This window comes from Anopheles aquasalis, chromosome 3 (genome assembly GCF_943734665.1).
Source record: "Anopheles aquasalis chromosome 3, idAnoAquaMG_Q_19, whole genome shotgun sequence".
NCBI lineage: Eukaryota > Metazoa > Arthropoda > Insecta > Diptera > Culicidae > Anopheles > Anopheles aquasalis.
In genome coordinates, this window is record NC_064878.1 from 68,026,049 (window position 1) to 68,048,548 (window position 22,500).

The 22,500-nt window shown below is 38.8% G+C and overlaps 4 protein-coding genes across 11 annotated transcripts in view; 2 read left to right on the forward strand and 2 right to left on the reverse strand.

Annotated features, from left to right (window-relative positions):
- LOC126577765 (sorbin and SH3 domain-containing protein 1) overlaps positions 1 to 6,290 on the reverse strand; it is a 31,529-nt gene extending 25,239 nt beyond the window's left edge. For 3 of the 7 annotated variants that reach the window (XM_050239670.1, XM_050239669.1, XM_050239667.1), the window contains exon 1: positions 6,124 to 6,290. In XM_050239670.1, coding sequence (XP_050095627.1) covers positions 6,124 to 6,271 — 148 coding nt within the window. In that variant the 5' untranslated portion in view covers positions 6,272 to 6,290. Of the gene's footprint in view, positions 1 to 1,132; positions 1,152 to 1,841; positions 2,379 to 6,123 lie in introns of those variants that run through there. The other 4 variants (XM_050239671.1, XM_050239668.1, XM_050239673.1 and 1 more) reach the window with 3 other exon arrangements.
- A 5,457-nt stretch (positions 6,291 to 11,747) lies between these two features.
- On the forward strand, positions 11,748 to 13,310 carry LOC126576911 (uncharacterized). Its single transcript, XM_050238213.1, has 4 exons — positions 11,748 to 12,109; positions 12,180 to 12,255; positions 12,323 to 12,609; positions 12,726 to 13,310. Exons 1-4 carry the CDS (start codon positions 11,942 to 11,944, stop codon positions 12,834 to 12,836), a joined length of 642 nt encoding a protein of 213 aa, XP_050094170.1. The 5' UTR covers positions 11,748 to 11,941; the 3' UTR covers positions 12,837 to 13,310.
- A 114-nt stretch (positions 13,311 to 13,424) lies between these two features.
- Positions 13,425 to 15,708, forward strand: LOC126577766 (uncharacterized). Its single transcript, XM_050239677.1, has 7 exons — positions 13,425 to 13,704; positions 13,765 to 13,939; positions 14,008 to 14,110; positions 14,236 to 14,442; positions 14,512 to 14,753; positions 14,819 to 15,220; positions 15,362 to 15,708. The coding sequence occupies exons 1-7, from the start codon at positions 13,546 to 13,548 to the stop codon at positions 15,595 to 15,597; spliced, it is 1,524 nt and encodes a 507-aa protein (XP_050095634.1). The 5' UTR covers positions 13,425 to 13,545; the 3' UTR covers positions 15,598 to 15,708.
- A 148-nt stretch (positions 15,709 to 15,856) lies between these two features.
- Positions 15,857 to 20,843, reverse strand: LOC126577767 (hornerin). 2 transcript variants are annotated; one of them, XM_050239679.1, is made up of 6 exons: positions 20,617 to 20,843; positions 19,196 to 19,608; positions 18,901 to 19,121; positions 18,716 to 18,803; positions 16,930 to 17,562; positions 15,857 to 16,155 (listed from the first exon to the last, which is right to left on the reverse strand). In XM_050239679.1, the coding sequence occupies exons 1-6, from the start codon at positions 20,650 to 20,652 to the stop codon at positions 15,912 to 15,914; spliced, it is 1,635 nt and encodes a 544-aa protein (XP_050095636.1). In that variant the 5' UTR covers positions 20,653 to 20,843; the 3' UTR covers positions 15,857 to 15,911. The 2 variants fall into 2 exon arrangements, with proteins under 2 accessions (XP_050095636.1, XP_050095635.1); XM_050239678.1 differs by lacking the exon at positions 15,857 to 16,155 and having other exon boundaries at positions 16,354 to 17,514.
- Between the last annotated feature and the right edge of the window lie 1,657 nt (positions 20,844 to 22,500).

Sequence of the window (22,500 nt, forward strand, 5' to 3'; positions counted from 1 at the left end):
GCAGTTGTTTTGCGCACGTGTTCGTGGAACAACGCGCGGAACAGTGGTCTAAAACGAAAAACGGTGTTTTTACCATTTTTCTTAAGGGTTTGGTTAATTCGGGTGCAAAAGGCGATTTTGACGATTTTTTGTGGCGAAACCCTTCAACTAATTTTTTTCAAGTGAACGTCATATTAAACTACAAGTTATCAAGAATATTTGGCTGTAGTTTGAAGAAGATTTGTCAAAAACTTCATTCACGGCATCAAATTTAGGAAATCGTTGTGTCAAAAAGGTGTATTTTTCGATCTTCGTCGTAGGCGCGCAATGAATCTTGTGAAATATACAAAGTTATGTTCGTTTGGTAGTTTATAAGTTTATCTATTCTGCCACGTCGAGTTTTAGACCAATTTCCTTTTTTACGATTTTTTCTGTTGCAAGATTTTTTAAATTGCAAAAGTAATGTTTTCTTACGATTTTGCTTACAAATCGAGTTTTACATAATTATTAAAAAAAAAGTACAGACATTTTTTATTCAAACTCGGCGGGGCTACTTGAAAAAAAGAGTACAGATTATGTGCTCAAAATTTCAAATCGATTAGTCCAGTAGTTTTTATGCTACGATGGACACCGACTTTGAAACGTGGGTTTTAGGAAGTGTGCTTTAAAGTAGCGAGACGCATTGAGCTATTCATGAAGGCCTGTTTTTCCAAATTCAATTTGTTTGTCGGTTTTACTTGGATTAATCAAAGAATTTTACATAACAATCTTGAGAGTATGAGTACGCATGGAAGTATGTAAATTATAACTATCTAAAAAAAATTAATCCCTTAGACCGCCATAAGCCGTTGAAAATCGTGGAAAATGTTATCTTCAAGGAACCTTTATACAATCATGCTTCATAGAAATCAGTAAGCGAGAGAAATACAAATTGTATCCTCGCAAAACTTTATACACACACGCGTCGTGTTTGACAGAGTAAATAGAATTTATATCACAATGCCCACAATTGATTAATTGAATCTACGTTGAGATGGTGGACCATAATCGATCATGGTAAACCCCTTTGTCAAACCCTAACGAAAAGACACCAGACTGTTTTTCAAATACGTGGCTGTTGCAAATACTTGTAAACACCATGGTAAGTACGAACACATTCTCGTTGATGGCGAGATAAACGCGCGATGGAATTGGTGGCAGAGAATGGCACATCAGCTTGTTAGAATGGCTCACCGCACAACACAATCAACTCCAAAGCACCATTTCATTTACAACTGATTAGCGTGTCACGGGATGACACAAGATCGTCGAATGGACTCTGAATGTTTAAGTGAAGATGAGAAGCCACTCAATTTCATCCATCAGCAACTTTTCATCTCAATCGTACGATTATTCGATCACTGATCTTTGACTATGCTCTGCCACACTTCATCGTAACTCTAGCTTGCAACTTGTTAAAACAGCAACATTTCGTTGTGTCTTTCCATCTTTCGCTCACATCACGAATGCAACAGGTGCAACGGTTCACTACCACCAATGTCTGAAGAAATAATTGGAAGCATGGTGACACCTAAACGCTTCGAAACAAAACCGGCTACAAACTCACAACAGGCGAAAAGCAGATAGTACCAGGTGAGGGGGATATGTGTGTTTTATGCAAATCTTTGTTCACTCTGCCGAGCTTTCCCTTCGTTGTCTGTTTTAACCTTTTTCGTTAAATGTTTGTTTCCAACATACATTACTTTCCGCCTGGGGAAAGTAAAACGAACATGTCCACTTGAACGATCCACTGACGGGTCAAAATGTAAAACTATTGCAATAATTAAAAATACAATGCAAAGCAAGCAGCATCGGCAGCTCACCAGATTAACTCCAAACCATCACTATCATCACACCATGCACCATAATCCTGCTGATGTCACTTAAAAAAACACTCTTTCCAACAGTTTTCATCACCACACTTCTGAAACTCTTGATCATAACACAAACATGCTTTTAAATTCGTCTCTTTCAAACCATACCTATGCAAATGGCGTGTGGTGCTTACTCCGCCCTAGCCCACCAACTCTACATCAATTTCCGGTATTCCGCCGATTGCGCGCGCTTATTCTCGCCCGTCAGTTGAAACAAACTCTCGACCAGTATGAGAGAAAATCAAAACTACAGATTACGGTGATCGTACCGCGACAACGACCAATGATAGTCGTTATGAGGTCGATCTATAGATGGTTGTACGATGGAAGTGATTAGACCGTGCTGACACGAGTATGTGGCAATGGTGGCTAGCTAACGTGTTCTCGCGTTACCATACCACAGAGCACGCGACTCGAAAACGGCCACTCGGTTCGATCAGTCGGTCGGTCGGTCGGTCGGTCGTTTGGTTGGTTGAACTTTATCGTCCAAGCGTTCGCGATACTGTGCGCGACTGGTTTCTGATCTCGCTGCGGCTGCCGTTGGCGATGACGATGACAGAGATGGTGTTGTTAGAGCCGTCCGCGCCGCTCAATGCTGTTATTTGTGTACTTCTCCCACTATACCCATGGAAGCTAGGGGGATGCTACAGGCAAGGCATGTTTTTTCCCCCTCGGCCTCCAAAATCTCGCGATCGAGTCTCGCAATGTTTGCTAGCCCTCTCTCAGCAGCGCATGGGTCACACTTTGCTTCATCTCACTCTGTAGTCTTCTTTCTCTCTATGTTGTCCCCTTTTTCTCTCTCTATATATTAGTGTATGTATACTTATATCTCCCTGTATGCACCTCTCTCTGTTTTTCTCTCTTACATTCTCGTTCAAAAGGGGTAGAACGCATAACGACGAGATTTCTGTATTGGATGATAATTAAACAAACCTACACTATCACAATGCCTCACAATCGTGTGACATTATGGATTCTAAAGTTGGGAAGTGAGAGACAGAATGGAATAGAACAACATCGCTTCGTTTCGTTCACTGAGTTGCCGGAACTAAGCTGCCTTTTAAATGTATGCATGTTCGTTTTATTTCATACCGCATTCGTTACTTATGCTACGATGTATGCTTTAATTTCCTTTGGAAGGGTAGTGTAAGAGTTTTACAAACTAACGCTACTAACGCACTAGATCGTTTATGCTTGACCGCGTCACCAACGGATTGATTGGACGATGGGCGCGGCCGTAGCTTCCGGAGTAGTAGTTTTGCTGATCCCAGATACGCTACAGTTTTTCGGACTGTTCATTCCGTGCTTCTCTCACATGATCACGACCTTCATACTGTCAGAAGGCTATGCTATATTCAATTTATTTCAATTGGTTCAAGTGTCACTATGCTAAAGTCGATTTCTCATTGGTAAGTAGTGCTGTGGAGTTCCATGAAGGATTATTTATAAAAGAAGATACTACTAAAAGTTTTTAAGCTGTCTGTACAACATATATGTATTGAGGAAACTGAGGGGCAACAGTTCCCCCTAAACCACTCTATACGCAATCAACCGTGCTATTTAGGTATGATTCGGATCAATGAACAGCATACCAGAACAGTATATTGTTAACCGTTTGTTCTCGGGCGTCGGCGAAAATATTAGGTGACCAAGGGACCAAGTATGTGTGCGGTAATGGAGCAAAAAATGTCAGATTTAACGATTCATCGCCCATGCGGTTAGCAAGTCTCTCCACTACTCCCTATTTGGTAGACGTATACATGTTTAAATCCCTGGGACTAGCTGAAGCCAGCAGAGAAACCCTTCCTTGAAGATTTGCCCCCATAATACTCCTTCAATGTTGAGTCTCGTGCTGAAACCAAACAGACATTTGAACTGCTGACCTGGCTTTGGAAAGTGAATATTTCTCGTTGCTTCCCGTTTGCGAGGCCATCTTCAGCATTTCCAAGGTTTCAACCACTGTTTCATCGATCTATGAGGCCGCGCATCGTTACGCATGACCGAGCGATGTGCACGACACTGGAAAATAAGCCCATAGCGCATCCAGCTTCCGTTTTAAAATACCATTCGAAGTTGCTTTTCACTATTGACCGCTACGTGAGGACTGAAACCGTGCTGATCGTAAGCTGATGGTACATAAAAGCACCTACATAATCGATTTGGCATTTTCAAACGCTCCTCTTGCATGCGATCCGGATGTAGGGAGTGGACATCATTTGTTCCATTGTATTAACGAACATTGATCAGTTGGTCAAGGGAATGGAATCGCTAGGGAAGGGTGGTAACAAATGCGTTGAATGTAGGGTACCACCGCTGCACCTGTCCTATTGTAATCGATGCATTGTATTGTTCAACCTCTACAAACTTGAAAAACGCAATAAGCCAAATGTTTATTAAATGACGTAATGAAAAAACCCCTACTAGTTCTATAAATCTATCATAAAATTTAAATTACGCCCATTTTTTCTGAAGCAATCATTTGAATACTTGGCGATCAATAACAGCTATTACAATTATGATAATTTGAGTATATTTTTTAAATTCCATTGAAGACACTGAATATCGTTCCAACAGGAAAAGGCTTGGCTTTGATGCACAATGCCTGGCCCATGAGCAAATGCATCAATAGGTGCGTGTATCGCTCAAAATATACAACGTATTGGTTGTGGAATATTATTTTGTCATTTAGAGCGCTTCGTGAAGCTTATTTCATTAACCAGGCAACCCATGTTTGCTTCTTTACGTACTTTAAGAACCTCGAGAATCTACGTTACACGAATTCTCTTCGTATTCGAATTGTCTTTTTTTAAATTTTCACATTCAATCAAATCTTACCCGAACCTGCGTAATGGAACGAAGATTGCTGCAGTTTACCGGATTTTTCTTCCTTCTCGAGTGCATCACCACTTCGTTGAATTGCAAGAAGCTCACGTCTTTTCACTTTATGCTTTTGTTCGTTTGAAAACATTCGACTTTGGCTGTATGGAAGCGGTGTGTAGACATACTGGTGGAACGACTGATAAAATGACCGTTCACGATCTATCGCGGTTGAATGCGGTGTGCTAGAGCCCACGGCAATCGAGAGAGAGCATAGGTTACCACTATCCTTCGAATATTCAACCGCCGCGTGAGAACTGTTGGAAGTGATGCCCCAGTACGACGGGGGCGGAATATGATCATGATCATAGGCACGATAAACCTGATGGTTTGCACCATCCACTGCACTGTTCGAAGCACCAGTTGTACCAATATTTTGCAAAATGTTGTTGCCAATACGCTTTAACAACGCAACTGAGCGTCTACTCAATGGAGTCGAATTAAGATTGTTCCGTCCTACACAGTCGCTTTTTTCGGCGGTACCATACACTGCAGATTTATGCTGTCTTCCGCATTTTGTCTTAATATCAGCATTCAAGCAATCGCAGTTGAATGTTATACGCTTACCATACCCGTCATCGGAATCAGAAGACAGACACAGTGGCGATGGGCACTTGAGCTTCATGGTCCTGTACAAAACACCCGTTTTTCACAAATCAACAAACTGACTCTCCTTTGGACCAAAATACACAAGCACATGGCGTTTTTACTGACCCCTGTTCGTTCCTCGTCGGTTCCGGAAACACTGGGAACTGGACCGATGGAAGGCCACATTTTCAATGAAAATCTAGCAAGATGCCCATTATTATGCTTCCTACTGTCTTCTGTTTGAATCTCGAATGTCTTCAGTTCAAATTACCGGGGAGTGGTCTGGAAGCCCCATGTATGCGAGGGCTTTCCTATCTCTTTTAAACCATACGTATGCTATTCGTTCTATCCCCTTTTACTCCGTTGCTTTTTCTTGTACTACAAGAAAAACAAACTCTTGTGGGAGTTGAGTATACGCTGATTTTCATGCAGCATTCCCCAGGCCCTCTTCATTGTATGTCGACCGAATTTCACGCATGATTAACTAAGCTTGAAAATGATCGCGTCTCGTGTGCACCAGAATGTACAGCATGAATGCGAAAAGCGACCATCTCTTTTGAAACGGTGTTGGAAATACATTTTGATTTATATGATTTTAAATGATGATTTTAAACGATGATTTGATAAATGTTTAACCTACCTCGAGCACATCCCTAATATCATCAACAATTCCCGTAACACTGAGGAACGAAAACTATCACCTTATCCGTTTTTGACAATCAATTATAGTTTACATACTTATCATAATCGTTATTTTTATGTTTACCTTTTACATTACATGCCTTGGTTGAAATTCTTCTGAAGCGTAGAGATTTTTGTCGGAAAAAAATACTGATCGATTGTCCAGTAGATAATACGTCTTTACGATCAATGCGATTTTTTGTGTATTTATCGTTTTGGCAGAATTTCAACATTATTACCGACTACACTCAATGCACGATTCGAACTGAGGAAAGACCGAACCATAAAGAGTATTTCGTACGAGCTAAAAAGGGGCGTAATGATGTGTTTGAATCGTTTATATTACAGGAAAAGACGCTTTGTTGGTTAGTGGTAACAGTTTTACTCTGATAACGTTGCTTTACATGAAATGTATCGCCGGTTATGAAACGCGCAACGCAAATGAAACGCAAAACCATTCATCATCTACGATTGCTCATTTCAAGCCAATTCACCATTGCGGGTAGAGGATACAATTCGCGTGTGACCGATTTTTTAAAGGGACATTATATTCATACTTATTTACACTATTCAACTCGATGAAAATCTAGTCTAGATCTAGATCTAGATTATTTCATACTTACTTTTAATAAAAAATCAATATAATTATAGTAACTCCTTGATTTTTTCGGTACTTCGTGATGATGGTTTATGTTACGCGAATGAAGAATTTGTCGTTGGCGACATACTGTCGCCCCTGATAGCTGGTTTATGCTATTGAATCAACATCAGCTGTTACAGATAGGCAATGCAATAACGAATAATGTTGGTAAATAGCACGCACACCGATATGCTTGCACTCTTTCCAAACCACCCTAATAACATAAACTTTGATCACATACTGTACGTATTTTGTACATCCATTCAACCTCCATTCACTATCACAATATAACAGAACAGTTTGCTGTTTCAAAAGTGTTGTACGATTGTTTTCTTTCAACAAAAACAACCATTTCCGATATTCAAGGGGGTCAGACTCATTTGACCAGGATCGAGACAAACACTCCGTGGTGGCTGGAGAAGTGTCATTTTCGCGTTTGCGCCTTTGGAAGAACATCTCACAAGTTTTCCGTGCTGGCAGGCGACATGTCACCCTTTCCTTCCCTTCGTAGAATTGTGTTTTAATGAATATAAATAAAAGATCGTACAGTATTCATTCCGATTCCGATTCATTTAAATGAAATACTTTGCCTTCGTAAAAGATCCAAAATCGAATCAATTTATTGTTTAATTTTTTGAATCAGTCAAATACATTTATGATAACCGATAGGCTCAATTGCTGACATACACATACGTGTATGTTTTACTTTTACGTTACCGGTACCGAAATTTTATTGAAAAGGGTAGGAATGTGCTGAAGAAATCAGCGGAACGTTCTAACCAATATAAAATACAAAGCTGTCCTAATATTACTATGCTCAATCAGTTCTGGCACCGAATCTTTTTATCTTTTTTTAAATTGCCAAATGATCAATCAATGAGGTTCTGCTTCGAACATCTGCTTCGGAATGTAGGTAAATCCACGTGGAAGTTTTTCATCCATATTTTATTCGTTTGTGCCACAAAATCAAACTAAATAAAGAATTAAAACATCACAAAATATTGTATCATTAGGGGTGCAGCATTTTTCAAGAGATGAGAGAAAGAAAACGCCAGAAAAGGAAACTAAATGGATGACATAACGGAATTATGTTGTATGCTCCTGGGGTGGAAACTGTTAGTTATTTCTATTACTGTATGTGCTATGTAGGTTTGATGGATTTCCAAATATCTTAAAAATTGGTCAACAAGCTTAAAATAAAATAACAAACTGATCACTTTTTATAACTTAACTATCAGTACGTAACAACACGAGTAAGATTCGCTTACTCTTTGCTTATACACTACGTAACAATATTTTCGTAAAGAGGATTGATACTCAACTTGTATGCTAACACGGACGGCAGAGAATGTTTGCTGTTTCATGGTCTATTAATGTGGTGTACAATACTTTTTTTACTATTTAATAACCCAACCATGCCATCAGATTTGCAATAATCAACCTGAAGCCTGTCTTAAGCGTACAGAGAAATGTTATTTGATAAAACTGCATTGAAATAAACTGTTGCATTAACGGAGCGTCTACCTTCACAATCCAATAAAAAAGTGCTTAAAAACCAATTGAGCAGAAAAGAAAACGTAATAAAAACAGATGTAACCGGAACAACAGGCACAATAACTGTAACTGAAATTAAAATTATTACTTTAAACAAAACAGAAAATTATGAACGTGTTTATTAGAAACTGAAATGAAAATTTTTAACTGGTAACACATAAAACAAATAACGACTCATCGACAGGCTACTAACAAGAATGATGACTAATCATCGGGAGTAACAATAACACAATAGGAGATTGGAAACGATTAATTAAACAACAAGCGCTCAAATGTAATGGGAGGATTGTGGACGATGTACTTCAAAGGAATTGAAAAGCAAGCAAGAAAAAAGAGTTAAGAATTTTGATTTAAAAAGTAGTGCAATGAATAATTGGTAGCACATTATCAATGAAACTAATCCAAACGAAAACTGTTTTCTTCTAATATTTGAAAATCATACCATCCATGTGGCCCTATGTTTCGTTCAAAATTGGTTTTTAAATTTTTCCCATCAACTGTTGCTGGATAAAAACTTAAAAAGCAATCAATAAAACGAAATCAATTCTTGACAAGGTTAATACAACAATAACTAAAAAAAACTCAAATAGAAACAGCCAAATAGAACTTAACCAAATCATTGCAATAACGTAACAGCCAACGATGAACAATAACGGGTTTTAAAACAAAAACATAACGTAAACGAATTGGAATGGAAAGGTGTATGCTATTCAAAGATGCTATTATATAATAAATTATGTTTCCTGGTGGTATCAATTGTTTTCGCGATGTAATGAAGGCACTCGGAATAACTGTAAAAAATCTATTAAACAATTAATTGAAAATCCACTATGGCAACTCAAGTGATTGTAAAGGGTTGGGTTATCGGTACAGCATAGCATAAAGTTTCGCACATCCAAACAAACGAAATCTGTTGAAGATATGCCTGCTGTTGTCATTTGATCGTGTTGATAAATTTCCCTAACCTTTTCCGTATTGGCATACTTGCTTGATCGAGTTTTCTGACTCAACCCATTGCTTTTTTTAAGATCAGCACGTCACTCCTGTTTTACCCGTTGTACTGATAGGTCATGATGATGAACAAATATGCTGTCAGCAGTAGTAACATTGTAATATCCATAGTACGGTTCCAGTTGTTTTTTGAAAATGAAGGATGTGGAATTAACTTCGGTGAATACTCAGCGTTTGGCATTTGCGTCATCAATCCAGGTTCTTTGAGTACTATCAATGTGGTGTGTTTTCAAATTGTGTGATTTTTGGGTAGATTTTTCCGCATCTGTGAAAAATGGCAAAAGAATAAAAACACAGCATGTAACATATCCCCGCAGTTATTGAAATTCCCTAACGGTAGAATACATTGTATTGGAAACAATTTCTTTAATTCCACGTGCGAGTATAAACATAAAAGTTGGAGTATTTGAACCCTACTTACACAAGCACGTGATAACAACAGTACTTTACTGGCATCTTTTATGGCTGATCGTCTACGCGGCTTTTTCAGATAATTTGTTTTATTCAGAGCACATTCGTGAATCACATTCATGTTGCACCATTTGGGACACTCAATAGCTAATTTTCACGTCCGTATTCAAACTTTCACTTTCAATCGCTTGCGCTTCCACGCGCATGCAGTGTGCTGAATGTTTATTCGGTTTTGCGGCGCTAACACGTTGTTGGAGTTTCGCTGAATTAGCATTATCGTGGCCTCGCACTTTGATTTTAAATGAAAAACACAGTTCGGCGAGCAGAATTTTGACCGAGCTTGTCTTCACGACAGTCAGAACGGTTCTGAACGATTACGGTTTGCCACTCCGAACTTATATACGACACGGTATGAGTTAACCTTACTGAATTCCCCTAAGCTTAAGCAAACCCTCTTTCTTTCTTCGATTCTCCCTTGTCCGTTATTTTCGTGTCCTTCGCATATGCATGGTTTTGCTCTGCGACGCAGGATCAATTCAGATGATGATCACCTTTTTCATATTTCCCGCCACAAGAACGAAGGGAGGTCATCATAAGGGAAAGTTCCCATAGTTTTGAAAGCAACCTAACTTCTCCGGAAAAGAGGACGAACTCGTACCATGGCATGTTTTTCCTGGCACAATCCGGTTTCTTAGCAGATAGAGTGAGATTTGTGTCGATCGAAATCATGGGAAAATTTCACCCTATCTTTTGAGAACGTTTACTGGTATATATAAAAAGAACCGATGTAACAATGGTGTAAAATAGAAACTCGCTGCAAACATTAGAAATAATTCATTACATCATCGGCACGGATATTGCAACGATATTAGCAATAGCGGAATATATTTTTATTTACAATAGCAACTGATTTTATGTGGTATATGATTGTACTGCACAAAGAATATTACCATTAGGGTCGATGAAAGGCTACCAACATACGTTTTGCATAAATCTCTGATTTTTTATATAATTCCAAATGCAGATGACTTAGTGTAACGTTCTACAATCTATGTGAAAAAATAGAGCATACTGTGAAGCGTTGTCGTTTAGTCGATTTTAAGGCAGGGGAATTGCAATAAGGGTCCTATTACGTATAACAATGGCGCAAAAAAAAGCATTCGCCAAGACCTATCATGTTGGTAAATTGCGTCGCAAGAATCCCATGCAACCCCATGCAAGGGTCTGCCTTCACGCATTAAATCTCAAAAGACTGAGAGAATCCGGGATTCTAGGTATGATTTGATGCGCCAGGAACCCCTACACACTGCATCTTTGGAAAGGTGTGCAGCCCCTAACGCTGCATCTGTATGTCGCTTGAAAGAAAACCGGAATATCCTTCGTTCCTTCGTTTGAGACGTTGAAGCCATTTAAAAACCGTTATGGGAAGCAGTCAAACAATTTGTTTTCTTTTTCTTCATCTTCCATAAGATTGGCGCCAGAACTGCGCCAGGTGATAATTCTTTTCGAAGCAGATGGTTTATCCAATACATCATTTGCTAATGCGTTTAGTCATTAAACTTTATACATTCCAAACCCAAGTAATAACGTTTCTAATTAGGAAGATATTGTCTGCTAAAGATCGTGAAAAAGGAAATGTTTTCTACCAAAAACTTTCTAGTCACATTATATATTTTCTTGTGTTTAGTTAGTCATTGTTGGGTTAAATTATGAAGCATGTATTACTTATGCAACATTGATACCAGAAAAGTATTACAAATCAACGGGAATCAACATAAACCGATCCAAAACAGTCTGACAACGATTATTCAGCAACATTTTCTCAAAAACGATAATCTATCTTAGTTTGATTCTGTCGCAATCCAGTTCCAATCACGCAGGAGCTGTTCCATGGGTTAGAATTTCATGTTGGTTGATGTTTTGCTATTTATGCTGGCTAGGCTAATATTGTTTGCTAAATTGCAGTTATCCTACACAAACTATTCCACCAAACTCCATTCTAACTATTATATATAGACCAGAAGATAAAATATCGATTTCAAATGTATTTGCAAGGCTTCCCAAGGCATCCACAGATGGAGTAGCTTTGTACTGTTGCTTCCAACCATTCAGTCATACTTTGCAGAACGATGCAGTGTTTCTGTTTCCCAACTGAATATGTGTGTTAGAACAGGAATTAGTATGTGATGTGGGATTTCCACAATTGTTTCGTTAAAATATACATCCATAAAACACATCTATAATCCAGGCTCTTATTTGATTATTCGAATCAGTGCCAAAAGGTTAAATGGCGTTGCGAATATATTTTGTTTTAATTAGTTCATTAGTATTGCTTCATCAGTACAAGGTTCAAAATGTCTCGGAAACCTACGCGATTCATCGATTTAAATATTTTCAAAACATTAACCATAGTACATTGTACGACTTTGTAACTCATGTGGAATCTATCAACAAGGTAACTACAGCAATAGATTCAATGCAAACGAAACTCATCAAGGCAAAGCACTAATCGATTTTTACATAAGTGGATGAAATTTGTTACTTTCGTGTCAAGCGACCAGAAATCACTTGCGGTCGGTAAATTATACAAAGCGGTCATCGGTACGTATCCAACCAAAACTCAACAAACTGCTTAAAATGGTAACAAACAGATTTTTCACCGTCGTAGAGCCCAACACAATCCTATTGCGTGTGGTTGAATACCGTCCAATGGAGTATATCACCCTCGAGTCGGCGATAAAAGATAGTTTTTTTCAAGTAAAGATTGAACTATATTTTTACAAGGGTTGTAATGAGGAACTACGTTTGTCGGATAAAAACCATTCTGCATTGAATTCACTTCGTTCAGCTGAACCAGATAATAGAAATAACGATTATGAAGATTTAAGAAACAGGGGTAAAGGAAGTGGATTGCGTGTAATTGTTTTTTTCGTCCATACATCATATTTATTTCAGGTAAAGTATTTTTAAGATGCTGTAACTGAAACTATGAATCAACATTCTAAATTGGCATTGCTGCAATATAATCATGAACACACATTAAATATTTGTTTTCCTTTTATTTTCCACAGAATACTATCGGTGCCATTTTTCGACACATCTTTAGCCAAAAACTGGATTATTCTTTAGCGAATCTAGTAAATATGCTGCCACACGTTGATGAGCATATCTTTTACCGATAGATCACAATCACCGGTCGTCGGAACATATTAAATCCATTCCGCCATAGGGTTATCTGTTGGTCGTTCAAACCGTCGTACCAACGGTATGGCAGTGCTATTAAAAAGTCTTTGTATATATTCAGTTAGTTGCTGAAATTTTTTAAAAAAATATTTAAAGAACTTTAACTTGTACTGTCGGTTTAGAATATGATTACCGTTATGATGTCTCCTATATCCAAACCATCGACGGCTTGCGAAAGGAACAACACTATAAAAGCAACAGCCATCGTGCACCACTGACAAGAGCCCTTCATAAACTGTCTGCAATCAAATTACCTTCTAGAAAACAGCATATGAAGCGTCTGTTTTAACAGTTAGAATTGTACAGAAACAAATAAAAAGTATAATCACTGCTCGGGTGATTTCCCATCCAGGGTCAAACAAATGATTTTATCATTTGTATGTTACATTTATTCTATGCACTTCAAGGTTAAGTTAGAAAAGGGGCATAGGGAACGAAAGAGAGAAAGAGAGGAACAGACAGCTTATCATAAAACAAGATAAACGAATCACTGATAAACGATATGAGCGTTCAACGAGTAACGACGCCAGCAATTGACTTGGCTCATCGAATCCAGTGTAGCGTACAGAGTGAGCTTAGTAGGCATCGCGACCACTTCGAAAGCGAAGCTGTTTTTATATTAGCTGCTATAATTTACTTGGCACCATTATGTGGGAAAAAAATAGTTACAAATTGATTAAATCTCGCTCCAAACCAGTAATTTTCATTCAGTCATTAGTGTCAAACCGATTTACTCGGAAGTACGGTATTATCTGCATTTTGTTATTGGTTATTTTAGCCATTCTCTCTTATCGAAGAATAACGTTTGTGAGTATGCGTCACTGGTTTTAATTGCAGCGCATGGCAATTTCATTTTTGTGTTTACAGCAAAGGTACATCTATCAAACATTACCTCTTTACCAGAGGTCAGTATCATTAACATTTGGCAACAGTCATGAGTTCGAAGGGACAATATCAAACGATCGTTGGATGAATATTGGCGATCCAAAGAAGAGGTTTAAACTATTTTCAGCATACTTTGACCCTCGACTGGAAATCGTAGGTAAGCCCATGGTTGATGATTGATTCAAGAATTACATTTTCACATCCTACCTTACCGAGTCGTTCCAGAGTCATATGATGTTCCAGATGGATTCCTTCCGTTCGGAAGTGTGCGTGTCTTCGCCATACTTCCGCTTAAAATACAAAAATCGGCCGTATTTTGCAACTTTAGGTATGATGCAGCTCTGGTGCTCATTTATATGACTCGTGCAACTGCTATAAAGGCACGCTAGAGCGATGAGCATATCTGTGTGGTAGTAATGGGGCGATAACGCTTTGATAACACTCCTTCCATAGATCAGATAACACATACGAGGCACAACATCAGGCCGACCAGGTGGAAGCCGTACATGAGCATTGGAATATGGAATTCACAGCAAGTTACGTGATATGTAAACTTGCCGGTAATATAAACAAACGCAACATACTCTTACCAGATGAGGTAGCACTTAGCTACCACGCTGAGCCAACTATGCGAGAAGCAACCGCTTTCGTTCGGATAAAGTATGTTCCGTAGTGATGCTACTGCCTTAAATTAAAAATTACATTGTCGTTTCATTTCATCTTTCGAAGATATCCGAGAACAGATATGCTGTTCCAATCAGCTCCACCAAACCGATTGGCAGTATGCGTTGGACCAATGCACCATCACTTTGGTTTTGCCCTCCGCATGGTAGAATTCTTTGAATATTATATTTTGAATGGGGCTGAACGATTTTATGTTTACAACAAAACTGCAACTGAAGAAGCTAGCGCAGTTTTACGACACTATCAAGCTGAAGGATTAGTCGAAGTTTTGGATTGGCATTTTGAAGGTAAATATAAACAGCATTAAATATTGCAGCTGAGAATCTCTATAACCATCGTATTGCAATTGCAGGGTACCAGTTTGAACATGAGCTACGTTATGAAGGTATATTTGTTGCCCTTAATGAATGTTTCTATCGTGCCACTGTTACGGGGGGATACCGATACACTGCCATTGTTGATTTCGACGAGTTACTATTTCCGGCAGGCGATAACGATTCTTTGCTCGATTATTTGCAATCAAGAGATCGTTACGATGTGCACTCGTTCAACTTCGAAGGGGTTTTTTTCTACGATATTTACCCTACCGACCACGCACAAGTTCCACCATGGGCAAACAATACGTATCTTTACACTCAAGTACGCAATGTGCGAACTACAAACCCACTGCTACATCATAATCGCAGCAAGTATGTGATGAAAGGCAGGAATGTCCTTGAAGCTGGCAACCATTTCGTGTGGAAAGCAATCAGAGGTGAGTTTAGTTTGTCTTTCTAGTACCTATCCGTAGCACTGTTGTTCTATCTGTGAAAGCTGAGATGGCTTTTACTTTTTTAAATCAATCAAATGCGCAAACATTCATTTCATCGTTTAATAATTCATATTTGGATCGTAGATACGCACGAGTATCCTGTTCCTGAAAGCGAAGGACTATTGCTGCACTATCGCGATGGAAATCTGGGATACGATTACGAAAATCATGTCATTGATAATCGTGTTCGAAATCGTTTCGGAGATAAATTATGGCGTCAGGTAAATCAACGATGCGCTCTTATTTTTTCCACTTCGGTCGCTGCTAAAGGCATCTGTCCGCTAGGAAAAAACTACAACCAAACTAGACCGCTAATCTAATGTTATGCAATGATTAGTTTTTTAAAGCTTTATTAAAAATACAAATTATTTTAAAAACATAAATTAGTATCTGCTTACCATGCTATACTGGAGGAAGAAGAACTGCATCAATTGACGCAGTTAAAAACATATATGGTGGTTCCGACGTTCCTAGTGATCCATAATCACTTACTTATCCGCTTATGATGAGGTGAACCTGAGATTCATAGATAGTCCCGATTAATCTATCCGATTTGTTCATGTTTGTCATGCGATGATTTTAGTCGTGATCCTGTTGTGCGTCCTTCATCATGCCATCACCATGTGTGATATGCCTACGTTCGCTGGGCATCCATGGGCAGCCTTTTCTCGCCAGATATATGTACATAATTCTTGTCCTTGGGTTTCGTTGAGATTATTGCCTCGTTACTGCTATCTGCAAACACATATTCTTTCGCACCATTCGGAAGAATAAGCACATTCTGCAGCAAACCCACACTTTTGTCGTTACCTTCCCTGTCCATTAGATAGCTAGTTTCACCTAAGGACGACCGTCCCGGTCGTCCACCATAGGCAGAGCTAGTAGAGGAGAGAGTAATAAAGCTCTGTTTTTAATGGTTAGGAAACATGAAAATTATCAACAATAAATAGAAACACTACTAAAGCATTAAGCACGTTGGAGTTATGTTGATTTCATGCTGCATTATCTATTCCAAGCATTCCGCTTTTCTTTCTGCAGCTAACGCTTCTGCACGAAACGTATTCAATGTCCAAATTTAACCAAAATGTCCCTAAAGTATCCTTAAATGATCTTGTGATTGATAAATGCTTTGACATTCATTAATACACATTTCCACATACTAATATATCCGTGGAAGCTATGGATGAGCTATCAAAGTTGCATAAATTAAATTAAATTGGTTAGAGAACATCTTGCATAGATTTTATTAGGCCTCTCGTTCCATCGGGACAACCTACACTCTCTCTCACTTTCTCTCTCCATGTATCTCTCCCTCTCCCTCTCTGTGTTTAGTACAATAGTGCATGTGAAAGGATTGCTGCCGCCATCACTAGTTTGAAATGTGCATAGATGTATGTTTGCCCTCTCCAGATTGGTGCCAGTATAAAAACAAATACATTTCATAGCGTTTAAGCTAGTAAAATATCTCTCACAAATTAGATGCAAAAGACGGTTTTTTAAATCGCGTCATCTTTTGCATGACGCATGCTATACAAATACACACTGCGAATCCGTTTACCAATATCACAAACTATCGATCCATACCGTGCTAAATTTGATCGTACTTTAGTTAGGAAAAAGAAACCTTTTATTTCATTATGCTAAAAACTCACCTCTGTTGGCGATGGTCATTATCCCTCGAGTGGTCAGATCCTCGATTACCGTACGCGTTGCTCGAAGAACCACCGGTAGAACCAGCGGACCCGGTGTGATGTTCGTTATATGCACTTCCTCCTCCTGTACTTGATTGGTACGAACCATGAGCACTGGGGCTATTGCTACCACCATAATGTTGACTACCAGTGCTGATCGGTCCACCGCTACTCACGTAGCTCCATGATCCACCAGAGGAAGAAGGTCGCTGACCGTAGGTGGGCAAACCACTTGACCCATGACCTCCATGACTACTATAGGATCCGCTTTGAGAAGGTACTTGCTCAGGATATCGATTGCGACAGCAATTCGGAGAGGAATCGGCTGAATTGTAGTCCGGGCGGTCGGGATTGCTTTGATGCACCGTGTGCTCTGGTCGGTATCCGTGAGTTCCGTGGCTGCTACTACTAGGACCGTATCCGGTATGAATTGCCCCAGGCGCCGTTGGCCCGTGTATCGACGTGTGTGCAGTATACGAAGACGATGGCGATGCAGATGATAAAGATGATGTTGATGAAGAGGATGAGGAAGAGGTTGTTGGACGACTTGCAAAATAATAACCACGTCCAGAATTATCAAAACCAGATACTCCTCTGGGGGAAGGAGTTAGGAGGTGGAGGAGGATTATAATTTTGTCCGAATGAATTTTTCGTCGAGTTTGTGCAAAAGTGTCTTATATAATTGTGCTTTGAAAATCGGTTAGCAATATGAATAAATAGAAAGCCCATATGCTGCTTGCTACCCGTAAACCAGCAGAAATTAAACTCAATCCAAAAATGATTCAAAAATAATAACTCTTGTAGTTCCACTGCATACAAGGCTGTGCAAAATAAATACATAATTTAAGTGATCATATTAGTTAAATGTCCCAAAGGATCAGACGTTCATTTTTGGATTAAAAAGATTCTGTCTGTTAAATACACTCATTTAGCCATTACAGTGTATGAACAATTCTACATGTTCCTACATAATAAGTCAATAATAATAGCTTTATAGCAAAGGTGATTCATATTTGTTTGTGCTGTAACTATAAAATAATATATCTCTTGTATAATAGAAAACACATTTTAACTTTCTACCTGCAGCCATGACACGCCATATATAGATAACCTTGGTGTTTTCGTAGAAGATCCCTCAAGATTTCTCGGATTCAAAATTTGTCTTTTAATCACTCTGCCTTATACTTATAATGTATTGGAAATGTATATTACTATCTGCATGTTTAAATGACTCTAGAGACTTTATTTAACTCTTTACATATTTAACGGACAGCTCTTATTAACTAGAATCGGTAGTTTAGATGCTCTTTGTGCTAAAAGATGTATAGTCTACGTATGTATAGTCTAGTCTACGAATTATTCAAGGAATGCTTGCAGCGCTTAGGGCAATATTATAAACGAAGCATGTAGCAGTTGCAGTAGAAGCAATAGTAACAGCGATCAGAATCGGTAGCTTGAGATATATATAACGCAATCAAATAGAATTGTGAGCTATTTGTCCACGTTATTAGGTATGCTGAATTGGGCATGGTAGAAGCACATTGAAAGCAAAGCATCTATTTACACTGGGTTTGCATTATCAGAAACGCTACAAGATTTCATTTCTATACGAAAGCATTAATATAAAGCGAGGGTTATTTTCATTGAAGGTTTCTTATGTTTTCATTGTTCCATTTTTTATAGTTTAAGCTTTTAATAGTAGGAATAATGATAGTAGTTGTAAGGATAAGGGTTGTTAGGGTAGTACCTGTACGTTTCGTCCCATGGCCGGAAATTTTTCTGATCATAATAGCCGCGGTTACTCATTCTGTCGTCGTAGTGTCCATTGTAATAATCTTCAAATAAAATACCATTACAATTTAAAAAAAAAAAACAATTTAAAGCGTGCCTTTGAATGCTATGAAAATTTTACTACACGTAGCCTAGTCTTACCCCGATTATTCATTCCAACACCTCCACGTTGAGTCATGTAGTGATTATAGTTTGGATCGAGATTGTCGTAACCATTTCCACGATAACCGTATCCACGCATCATTTCGGGATAGTACGACATTCTGCTACTTCCTTCGTAGTAACCGGTTTTCATTGCCATACCCGAATATCCGTTATAGCTTCGATCATCTGGACGCTGCATGTAACGATCGTATTCCATGCTAATTAAAATAAAACGTTTCATTAAGAGTGATGACAATAACATTTTTGGGTCATTCGTGATTTGAATATTTACCCATTCATATAAGGTGGTTGCCGATAGCTCTGAGAGCCATAACCCTGTTGTGGTTGGTAATAGGGGCTCATTGCAGGTTCTCCTCCACCACGGTAACGATCCTCATATGATTCCGGTCGATAATACCAATTGCGATCATCGAAAATCGACCCCATGCCACTATAGTATCCAGTTATGCCCGTCGGACGGCCGTAGGTACGCATGTCACGCTCATATCCTGGTCCACAGTTTGTACAACGACCTCTAGCACTATAGTCATCCCGGGTGCTCCGATATAGGCTTCCTAAAGACATAGGAATCGGCGGTGATGATGGCGATGGAGAGCTAATGAGCTTTCCGGAGGCAACAGTGCTTTCACTAGCTAGATTGCCATAAGTGGAATGTACTACTAGCAATAAAACTGGCAGATACAACTGTAGATGAGAAAAATGTAAAAAAGAAGGACACCGTTGACCAAACTATTAATCCATTTACATAATTTTCATTGTCGCCATAGGAAATTCCTGTATGATAATGATTAATCGAACTATTATATTTCAAAGAATTCTATCCTGCGTTTCTATCTTTCCAAAAATCATATAAACAGTCATTAAAAAACTAGTACATGTACTCTTTTAAACATTGCATACAACCACAATCATTCCGTTTCAATGCTTCACATAATCTTGATTATTTCCTTTTGTCTGACCATCGTCAGACTGTGTGGTTCCGCTCATTAATAATAATCACTAAAATGCTCTTATCTATTCCAGGGATTATGCTATCCTCCAAACAGTGAACCTTCGCACAGTTCATGACGATATATTACAACGTAGAATGAGTTCGAATCCAAAAATGATTCCAAAATACTCGCTCTAACAGCACAGCCTAACTTTTTTAAACGTTTTTGTTCCATCATTTGATTTGAATTTTATACTCAAACCAATACGTAATTAACATAAAAGTTGTTTAAAAATTTCACAATTCTTTCTCATATTTAATTCTCAGAGTTAGTGGTTATTTTCCAGATAATTTTGCATCAACCAAACGGTTCACAATCGCACTACACACCATAGTTACGAACACAACTTTATTCCACAAGTCACGCAACTAGGAAAATATGTCTCTCGCAGCAAAAACCTCTTTAACCGGAAATGATGCAACTGTGGAATGTAATTCTTCTAACCTAGTTTCCGTGCTTTCCATTGTAGCTCAAAATGATGTAAACAGTCCGAACGATGCTGGCACATAATCGAAATGAAAGCATACAGGATTTTACGCTTCATTTGTTCACTACACTGATCAGGTACTTTCAAATACACAATGGTCTAATGAAACTGGATAAAACTGTTCTTAACAATAGCTCTGCACTACAAATACTTGTGAACAATGACACACCATGCGCTCTAAGTCATGCACAGATTTTACCTTAAATTGCTTACCTTCATCATGCTAACCAAATTTATTTCTGTCAGCATACAATTATTTTATTTTTTATGTTGATGTTTTTCGCTTTTAAAACTTACGCACGCGATTTGTGTAAGTATTCTACACCAATATATTTAGCGATCATGCAAAAATCAGCCTATATGTTAATGCTCATAACATATCCCTTGCTTGCGAACTTGGAATCACACAAGAAGAATCCTAAACCAATAATGTTGCAATGAAGAACTCAAACACACCACACGAAGTCATACGATACTAAAAGCACGCCGACCGTTTATTACTTTCTTCGTTCACTGTGTTACACGTGGCTCTTTTAACTATGGAAGCTGCAAAGCTTTACGATCCACCACTGTCGACGGTTGACCGTAGAATCAAGTGAGAACATTCGTGTGGAAGCATTTTATATAATAGTTCTCTCCTAATTTGAGATCAACATTTTCCACCATAGCTATTTTCCGTGGTGACGGGGAGCTGACAGAATTGTCTGTGTCGTCGGTGGAGAAGGGATGATTTCATTATTGCCACACCATGATGCCAGAAGCACCAACCACCATGGGCTGTTTGTGGTGTATCAGCTAAGAGGAGTTTTTTTAAGCAATGTGCTTATTCATTGGCGGTTGTTGGCCGTCGCATTGCCTCCTTCATAATTAGCGTAACACATACAAGTTCTACGCGCATACACCGCTGGCACTAGACCGTGGTCAAAAATAGTTCAACAGTTCATTGTTCCACCCCCTAATCCAGGTGCTGGGTAATTTTTGGCGGATTGGTGTTGAAGATAAAGATATGAAAAGCAAAAGAGAGAAAGAGAAAGAAGAAGATAGAGAGAGAGAGAGAGAGAGAGAGAGAGAGAGAGAGAAGTAGTTGATGGGGAATAGAATAGTGTGACAAGTTCACATATCGCAACGGTCACCAGTCATTCCCTTCCATCGTACCGTAAAATTCTGTGATTATCATTCCACGATGATCATATCCCGCGGTACAGCGGAAGGGCTGTGCATAGACGCGTGAAAACCTCCACGATGTAGCATGTGTGTATGTAACTGCGCAGACCAATGTGCTTGAATGTCAGTCGACGTGGACATTAGCATTTTCCCTCCTATGTCCGCCTGATGATTTAACATTCTCTGTCCGATCGAGTATTTTATCTAATTTGAACACTGGCGCATAGGAGGAAGCCCCGGAAATATCTCCATGGTCCCCTGTTGAGGTCCACCTTCGCAACCCACTCTGAAGCAGATTGATTCCTCAGAAGCGGAAGTTCATCGTAGCGTAGCGCACCTTTGCGGTTGTTGAACTAAACTATCAGCCTAGGAAGCTTGTGCCTTAAATGCAAACCATTGTGACCCAACCCTTTTTATGATGATTCTTAGCCAAAAACCAAAAAAAAATTTGTTTGCTGAAGAAGATAAATCAACCAGCCAGATCATTTCGCTGCATGTTCGTAGTCTATCTATATTTTTGGAGCAATTGAAGTAAAACTGACAAAGATATTGATTTTTGAAAATCTGCTCTTCATGCGTGGCTCAATGCAGCTCGCTATTTTTTTAAACGTAGAATTGAAAAATGCATCATTTTTGGATGAAGTTCTTAACATATCGTCCCCAAAATAAGACTAAGTATACTTGAAAAGTTGCAGTTAATTATGGCATTTGCCAAGACCACGTGTATCCCACGACCACGCTGCAAACAAATGGTCAAACCGTTTTTGGTCCAAATCAAAAGACTTGCTCGTTTAAGCGACGAACCCGGTTTGATCATAGTGTGATGAATTTTTAAACTCTAAAAAATCTGCCAAAAATCGAAAAATTGGAAATTTAACAAAATCTTAACGGAGCTAATTAGATAAACTTATAATCTATGAAAAGAATATTTAT